At 54.9% G+C, this 8,909-nt stretch overlaps 1 protein-coding gene across 1 annotated transcript in view; it reads right to left on the bottom strand.

Moving 5' to 3' along the window:
* Positions 1 to 2,844: 2,844 nt before the first annotated feature.
* The window catches only part of LOC103267582 (zinc finger protein 710-like), a 6,764-nt gene continuing 699 nt past the window's right edge, over positions 2,845 to 8,909 (bottom strand). Inside the window, exons 3-4 of the mRNA XM_008065169.2 lie at positions 8,377 to 8,551; positions 2,845 to 3,632 (exon numbers count right to left, since the gene is read on the bottom strand). Of these exons, the coding sequence (XP_008063360.1) occupies positions 3,463 to 3,632; positions 8,377 to 8,551 (345 nt within the window). The 3' untranslated portion in view covers positions 2,845 to 3,462. The remainder of the gene's footprint in view (positions 3,633 to 8,376; positions 8,552 to 8,909) is intronic.

The raw sequence follows: 8,909 nt of genomic DNA, 5'->3' as shown, positions 1-8,909 counted from the left end.
CCTCAGCCTTCCAAGTAGATGGAACTACAGGCGCGCGCTACCACGCCCGGCTGATTTTTTATTTATTGTAGAGATGAGGTCTTGCCAAGTTGCCCAGGCAAGTCTCGAACCCGCTGGCTCAGGCAATCCACTCACCTCAGCCTCCCAAAGCACTGGGATTACAGGCTGAGCCACCGAGTCCGGCTTTTTTTGTAGTTGTTGTTGCTCAGGCTGGAGTGCAGTGGCACACTCACAGCCACCCTAGCCTTGACCTGCTGGGCTCAGGTGATTCTTCCACCTCAGCCTTCCAAGTAGCTGAAACTACAGGCGTGCACCACCACGCCTGGCTAAATTAAAAAAAAAATTTATTGTAGAGACGTGGTCTCACCAAGTTGCTTGGGCTGGTCTCAAACTTTTGAGCTCAGACAATCCTCTTGCCTCTGCCTCCCGAAATGCTGGGATTACAGGTGTGAGCCACCATGTCTGGCATATGATACGTTTAAAGGACTGTCTCTACCTAATGAATATCTACTTTTTGGTATTAAAATGTCCTGACAGCTACTCGGGAGGCTGAAGCAGGATGGCCTGAGCCCAGAAGGCTGAGACTAGGGTGAACTGTGATTGTACCACTGCACTCTAGCCTGGGTGACAGTGTGAGACGCCGACTCAAAAAAACAAAACCAAACAAAACATAGGATGTCCCAGGGGAGAGTTGTATAATCTTTTCAAAGTTCTTTCTCTAAGTTCTGGAGAGACTCCTGGGGCTGTGCATGCCTCAGTGGCTCTGGGACGGACTCCAGCCCACCCCCACACTGGCAGCCCCCTCTTCTTCCGCAGGAGTGCTGGCTCTGGCAGGCCTCGCTCCTGGGAGGAAGCTCGGAGCCCTCTGCCTCTCGCCTGTCATTAGCAAGGGGCTGGCAGCTCCCCCAGGATGCCGCCTCTGCAGCCAGCCTGGCACTGGGAGCTGGCTTCTGTCCTGGGCCATGTGGGTGGGAGCGGCTTTTCTCTGCAAGTGGTGGGAATTCTGGTGCCTCGGCCCACACCCCTCTCTTGGGCCCGGGGCTGCCGGTTGCGGGCACCTGGCCCTGCAGGTGGCCATTGCAGTGCAGTGGACGGTCTCAGCCACCACAGGCTCCTGGGAAGGGACGCCCTGCCACGCGGGGCCTTGCTGGGCATTCCTTCTGGGGGAGGTGTGAGGGCCGGGTCCCTGAGAGCTGGGGAAAGAAGCATCGGCAGTCACCTCACTAAAGAATATTCATTTATTTATAATTATTGCTAAGTAAACTTCTCTTTTAAACAGGAACATAAAAACACAGTAGGGCTTTGCACAAGTGGAATCTCTAAACAGTTGGTTTGTATACACGTCAAAATAAGTTAGAATGGAATTCGTCCAGGAGTTTCCAAGTCACCCGGGAGGCGGCACGCCTCTCTTGAGAAGGCTGGGGAGGGGTGGGGACAGGAGCCTTGCCAAGACCACCCCCCGGCTCAAGCTGTGAGTTGTGCTGTTCCCTCCTCTTAGCTTCGCCCAGGTCCAAGGCACAGGGCAGGGGCGTTCAAGTATCGAACCTCACGGAGGGCCAGTGCTGATGGCGGGGCTGGGGGAGGAGAGGAGAGCCCCCCACCCCGGGGCCAGACCTTCTCCCTTCGGTTTCCAAGACCAAGGCCACTGCGCTGGCAGGAGAGAGGAGGAGGAGGTACAGGGTTCTTTTTGGTACCAGGGGAGAAAGACGTCGTGGGAAGAGGTAGTTTGCAGGGGATGATGCCTTCTGCTCAGCAGGAGAAAATGTCTTGTACAGTGACGGGGTCACTGCCACCTGAGGGTCATCATGGCGGGCACCTGGGAGGCCGAGGGGCCTCGGAGTCTGGGAGCCACCTGGGGCCACCTTGTCCACCCCTCAGTCCTGATCAGTCACCCTGAGGCCTGGCTTGGTCCTTCACTTGAGGATATAGCCCCAGGGCTGGCTGCATTTCACATTGGCTCTCCCCACCCCGGCTGTTTCCCCCTCCTGGTTCCTGGGCTGAAGCTGCTGGCTTCGTCTGTGCCCTTGGGGACAAGGGCCCTGCCTGCCCCTCCCTGCCAAGGCCTCAGGGGTGAGTGGGTGGGTGCCCTCGAGTTCCTGAATGTGCTGTTTCGTTGCTCCAGTCCTGCAGTCTTCGGTTCCAGGGGCAGGAGCTGGCTGGGGGCCGAGCAGAGGCAGCAGCCCGCGGCCATGGGCGGAGGCGTGGCACAGGGGCCCGGCACGGGGTGGAGGGCTGCTCGGCTCTGCCTTCCCCTGCCTCCCACCCTGGCCTTCCACCCGCGGCTGCCCCCCTGGGCGAGAGCCACGTCCCATGAAGCAAGTCCTGCTGCCAGGCTGCCCTGGGTCGGGGAGGCACGAAGCGCAGCACAAGAGAAAGCTCACGTTCGGAAAAAGAAAACGTATCTCCACCAAAAAAGATCAGAGGTGACACAGAGTTGGAAAGAAAAAAAAGAATAAATTACCTTCAAAATACCCCCATTTGCTCAAAAAAAGTTGCTTTCCATCTAGAGTCTTCGCTTTCCTCTTTAAATACGTTGCTGTGTCCTGGGAGTGCACAGCAGGGGCCATCCCCATCCTCAGAGTGGATACTTAGGAATAAGAAACAGTTTAGTCCCCCCCCATGGTCCTTGGCCTCCCCTGAGGACAGCGCCTTCTGGTCCCCACTGTGCCCGCATCCCACCCTGCCCCTCGCATGTGTCTCTGTTAGTGCGTGTCTGATGCCTTGTTCGTGTGGAGACCCCGGTGTGGTGCTCTGGCTCAGGACAGAACTGCATGGCACTTCAGGGACACCCACTTCCGAAGAGGGCCGTCGGACAGGGCCTTTGGGGAGCCGGCCGGGGAGGGCGTTTGCTGGGGGCTGGGCCCCCCGCTGTCCCATAGGCCGCGTGGGGGCTGCATGCACGCCTGGCTGGAGGAGCACATGGGAGGCACCAGGAGGTAGAAGGCAGAGTGCCCTGCCTGGCTGGCTGTCGACGGGGGGTCTGGGCAGGTGAGGGTGGGCAGTGCTGACCAGAGGGGAGCTCAGTCATCCCTCGAGACAGGAGCTGACCGAGAAGAGAAACGAGGCATGGCTCAAGGGATCTCTTCCTCCAGTGTCAGGACCCCTGAAAAACTCTGCTGGGCCTGGAAAGACCCCGAGAGCCTGTGCCTTTGTGCCTTCCCCAGTGGCCCCATTTCCCCCACCCTCCCACTATAGCAGGCCAAGGAGACCCAGGCCTGGGCCTCTCTTGTAATCTTTCCCTTTCCAGGGTGCCCGGGCCTGTGCCTGGCTCACAGCGAGGCCAGCAGTACAGTCTTCATTTGGTCTAAAGGTCCCTAGTGGTGCAAATGACTCGGGAGGGCGGGCTCAGGACAGTGGGGCAGTAGCTTGTGTCTCGGCCGCAGGAGGTGCAGCCCGCAGCCCGTGGGTCTCACCCCCACGCCCCAGCCCCCCCAGCTCCACTCCGGGGTAGCCCGGCTTGCGCTATAGCACGTTGTAGTAGGCCATCTCCTTCATGGCCTGCTCGGTGAGGACATTGGCCTCGGCACCGCTGTCCACGCCCGTGTAGGTGTAGGCGTTCTCCTCGAAGTCCTCCATCTCCTGCTGGCCGTCGAGCTCAGAGGGGTCAGTGCCTGTCAGCTCCATCATGGGGTCTGCAAGAGAGGGGCATGTTTAGGCCTGAGTGCCGCCTCTTGGGAGGAGCTGGTTACCCCATGCAGGAAGCCCATGGCCTTTTTTTTTAGATTAGAAAATATAGTTTATTTAGAAAGTAAATGAGAGAGAGAGAGAGAGAGATTCACCTCCCCAAGGTAGGGGGAGGGGCCAAAGTTAGGAAACTTGGCTTGACCAGAGCGCAAAGAACACAGGGACAGACATAGCTTAGCAAGGCAGTGACAGCTCGTGGCCTTTCCAACACAAGGACTTCCCTATCATTGGTCCCAGAGGATTCTCAGCAGCTTCTCATCCTTTCTACCCCAGGATGCCTCAGGCTTCTTGGCTTCTCAGACAAGTCACCAGACCTAGGCCAGTAGGCCCAAAAGCCATGGGGGTGTGGGGGCAGGTGCTGATAAGCGAGGGCCTCATGGCGGAGGCCTGCAGACGGCCTGCAGACCTGGAGTCTTCTCTGGGAAATGCCTCCATGTCCTTCCAAGACATGATGCCCTACTTATTCCCTCTCCTCGGTGCTTCCCGAGCTCCCCTTGCCTCGTGAAAGCCGGCTGTACTGTGTCACGTCTCCACAACACCACCCATCCAGTGCCTGCTGCGTGCCAGGCACTCCACATATGTCATCTCATCAAATGTCCACAACAAGCCATTTAGCAGATCACTAGGCCGAGGCTCAGAGAGGTTAATCAGTTTCCAAAGATCACTCAGCAAGAGCTGTTGTTTTGAACCACTGTTGCTCTGCCTCGAATTGCGGAAGGGAGCCCTTTCTCCTGTGTCTCCTACCTGCATTCCTGCTTCCCACCAGTTCTGCCCCATGGTGTCTTGGGGGCCTGGCTCTCCAAAGATAAACACACACCCCAGGCAGGTCCATACACTCTTCAGAGGCCTCTTGTAATGTCCTCAAATTGCAATCTTATTATAGAGCTCTTACTGTTGTAACGAAAGCCAGATAAAATAACTCCAGAGAGGCCCAGAGTATGAGAGGTTGGCTGGCAGGGACAGCAGCCGATCCCCAAAGTGCATCCTGGTTCTGTCCACTGATATGTCGTATGTTTTCGGGGCAAACAGACCCCAGCCCCAGGGGTAGCCCTGAGAAGCCTAAGGCAGGCTTTTTCAACCTTGGCACTATGGACATTTGGGCCATAATTCTCTGTTGTGGGGGCCGTCCTATACATTGGAGGATGTTCAACAACATCTCTGGTCTCTACCCTCTAGATGCCATTTAGCATCACCCCAGTTGTGACAACTAAAAACGTCTCCAGACATGGCCAGATGTCACCCGGGGAAAAGCTCACACCCAGCTGAGAACCACTGGTATAAGAGTAATCCCATCCCTTGCCGCAATGAGAGGCTCAGGAATGGGCATGTGACCCAATTCTGACCAGTGAATCAGGAGGAAAGGCCTGCTAGTAAGTTCTTAGCACATTCTCATTGGTGTCAAAGATCTAAGGGGAGCAGGCTCCCTCTCTTCCACTGGATGTGAACAAGGAATCACACTGCCCTGACAGCCACTGGCAGCCATCTTGTGACCACGAGGATAGTCCCAGTTAATGCTGTGGACAGAAGAACTGAATCAGCCAACTCTAAAGAGGGTCTAGGCTTTATTTCCCAAGGGCAAGCTCTGCACCAGTCCCTCCTGTGTGCTAACTACATGGCAGGCCCACTAGAACAGCAGCTCTTGAAGTCTATGCACATGGACTCACCCAAAGTGCTCAAAACATCTGGCTCCTGGGCCACTTCCCAGATCACTTACATTCAGATTTTGGGTCCACATCAGTATTTTTAAAATTCCTAGGCCAGGCGCCGTGGCTCATGCCTGTTATCCCAGCACTTTGGGAGGTGGAGGCGAGAGGATTGCCTGAGCCCAGGAGTTCGAGACCAGCCTGGGCAACTTGGCGAGACCTCGTCTCTACAATCAAAAAAAAAAAAAAAAAGTTAGCCGGGCATGGTGGTACACACGCCTGTAGTTCCAGCTACTTGGAAGGCTGAGGTGGAAGGATCGCCTAAACCCAGCAGGTAGAAGCTGCGGTAGCTGTGAGCGTGCCACTGCACTCCAGCCCAGGCGACAGAGACTCAAAATAAATAAATAAATAAAATTCCTCAGCTGATCCCAACGCCCAGCCAATTTGAGAGCCTGATCTAGGGTCTAGATCAAAGATCATCAAGGTGGAATCCCTGAACCAGTGCCTTTGGTAAGACCTGGGAACTCACTGGAACTGCAAATTCTCAGACCCCACCCCAGACCTACTGAATCAGAAACTCTGGGGATGCGGCCTTGCTTCCACAAGCCCCCTGGGGGATTCTGAGGCACTTCTGAGTTCAGCTTCTCTGTGCAACTTTACTGCGCAACAAATGCCGGGGGATCTTTTAAAATGCAGATTCTAGCCAAGCCGGGCTCGGTGGCTCAGCCTGTAATCCCGCGCCTTTGGGAGGCTGAGGTGAGTGGATTGCCTGAGCCCGCAGGTTCGAGACCCACCTGGGCAGCAAGACCTCATCTCTACAATAAATCAAAAAAAATCAGCCGGGCGTGCTAGCGCGCGCCTGTAGTTCCGGCTACTCAGAAGGCTGAGGCGGAAGGATCGCCGGAGCCCAGCAGGTCGAGGTTGCGGTGGCTGGGAGCGGCCACTGCACTCCAGTCTGGGCGACAGAGTGAGACTCCAACTTAAAAAAATAAATAAATAAAAAATAAAATGCAGATTCTGACTCAGCAGGACTGGGATGGGGCTGAGAAGTCGATGAGACCCCAGGTGCTGCCGGTGTTGCCGGTCCTCCTCCTACAGTGTAAGTAGCAAGAGGCTATAGAGAGCAGACAACGGGGTTTCATTCTGATCTACTGGAAGCAGCCTTAACAGTCAACTGAAAAACAAAACACAGCTGAGAAACCAGCTTCTGCAGGAACACCCAGGCCATTCATTGGTCAGCTGCTCCAAAACCAAAGTCAAGGCTATTGCAGTCGTCCCCAACACCTGACTGGTTTCTAGTAAATGATCCCACATGGCAAGTCAACTTGCCTTACTGCTGTCCGGGTGCGTTCCCAGGTAGTGTGTCTCAGAAGGAGCAGCGAAAGAGCTCCAGACTGTAGAAGGAGCTCCATCCTTCCTGCAGACTCTCTCAAGCACCACCCATCCACAGTGGAGCAGGGAGACTAACAGTCAGTTCTGCCAGGGCTGACAGAAGTGTTTTTCTTTTTCTTTTTGAGTTGGAGTCTCACTCTGTGGCCCAGGCTGGAGAGCAGTAGCATGCTCACAGCCACAGCAGCCTCAAACTGCTGTGCTCAGCCGATCCTTCCACCTCAGCCTTCCAAGTAGCTGGAACCACAGGCACGCACAGCCACACCCAGCTAATTTTTTGATTCATGGTACAGACGAAGTCTCACCAAGTTTGCTCAGGCTGGTCTTGAACCCTTGGACTTAGGCAATCCTCTTGCCTCTGCCTCCCAAAGTGCTGGGATTATAGGTGTGAGCCACTGCGCCTGGCTTTTTTTTTTTTTTTTTTTAAGTAGGAGTCTCACTCTGTTGACTAGGCTGCAGTACACTGGCACACTCACAGCCACCACAGCCTCGGCCTGCTGGGCTCAGGCGATCCTTCTGCCTCAGCCTTCCAAGTAGCTGGGACTACAGGCATGCACCATGCCTGACTAATTTTTTGATTTATTGTAGAGACAAGGTCTCACCAAGTTGCCCAGGCTGGTCTCAAACCCTTAGATTCAGGCAGTCCTCTCACCTCCACCTCCCAAATTGCTGGCATTACAGGCGTGAGCGACTGCACCCAGATTCTCGCAGATATTTTTATTTATTTTTTTGATAGAAGGTCCCACTCTGTTGTCCAGGCTGGAATGCAGTGGTGCGATCATAGCTCACTGTAACCTCAAACTCCTGGGCTCAAGCAATCCTCCTGCCTCAGCTTCCCAAGTAGCTGGGATTACAGACACTTGCTCTTATGTCTGGCTAATTTATTTTTAGTAGAGACAGGGACCTCACTATGTTGCCCAGGCTGGTCTCAAACTCCTGGCCTTGGCCTCCCAAAGTGCTGGGATTATAGGCGTAAGCTACCATGCCTGACCTCTCCCAGATCTTAATAGCAGGACCAGGTGCCTTCTCCTGACTTCATGGGTTACGTTCTCTTTGGCAGGCACTGTGAAGAGTATGACTGACTGTGTATCACTCTTGGCCTTGGCTGCTGGGAAGCTCAGAACTTTCCTCTCCAAGTCCACAGCACCTCCGCTGGGATACCTGGAGTTGCACCTCACCTGGCTCTCTCATCTTTTTTTCTCTGTTGTTACTTTCTTATCTACTTATTTTAAATGTCACGTCAAGGAAATGAGATAAAGTGTCTATCACCTCCTGCTGTGTTGTGATCCAGCATGAGTTACCTGACTTCCCTGTCCTTCAGTTTCTGTATCTGTAAAACGAGGACAATAACAGAGCCAACCTGGCTTCAAGGACTCCGTGAGTTAATAAAGGCCTGGCACACAGTTAGCACTCAATAAATGTTAGTTATGATTTTTATTATTATTGTTTAGGTGAGCCCATTTATGTCTCTTGAAGAAGGCACAAATATCCCATAATTATCGCCATCATAACCCTCCAGCGTCTCCCCCTTCCCAGACCTGAGCCCACCCCAGTGAGGTCTCAGCCTTGGCCAGCCTCCCTGCTCCCCTAACTGGACAGGGGGCTGAGTGTGCCAAGGTGGTCTTGTTCCTGCTCTGTCCATTGCACGTGGCCCACCCACCTTGGCTGTCCAGGCCGATGTCCATGACGCCATGCTTGACCTTCATGTGCCGGCTCAGGTTGCCCTTGAGGTTGAACTTGCTGGAGCAGTAGGGGCACTTGAAGGGCTTGCTGCCCGCGTGCAGGTGCATGTGGCCCAGTAGGTTGTACATGCGGTTGAAGGACTTCCCACACACCTGGAACACACGAGCCTGGTGCATCAGCGGGTGGGCAGCTTGCTTTCCCCAGACCCTAGCCCACTCCCACCTCTGTGACTGGGCCAGCATCCTACTCACTGGGCGATCTCTCTGTCCTTTTCTGTGTGATCCCGAAAGCCCGAGAGGCAGAGGAAAAAGCCACCTCTCACTGGTTCCTGCTCCTGTGAGTCTACCCCACTCCCTCTGAGCGGGAGTTCTCAGAAACCCAGGGCTGGAATCTGTGGTTCCACTGAGTCTCAGGCCTGGGTTCCTTTCCCTGGGGCTGCACCATGACCTTGTCCCCCTCCCCAGCTCTCTGAACCCTACCTGCCCACCCCCACCCCCAACCTAGGCTGTT

Source organism: Carlito syrichta, unplaced genomic scaffold, assembly GCF_000164805.1.
Source record: "Carlito syrichta isolate Samal-C Ts95f unplaced genomic scaffold, Tarsius_syrichta-2.0.1 Scaffold308180, whole genome shotgun sequence".
Classification (NCBI taxonomy): domain Eukaryota; kingdom Metazoa; phylum Chordata; class Mammalia; order Primates; family Tarsiidae; genus Carlito; species Carlito syrichta.
Note: the sequence above shows the minus strand (reverse complement) of the source record. Positions and strands in the feature narration are given on the sequence as shown.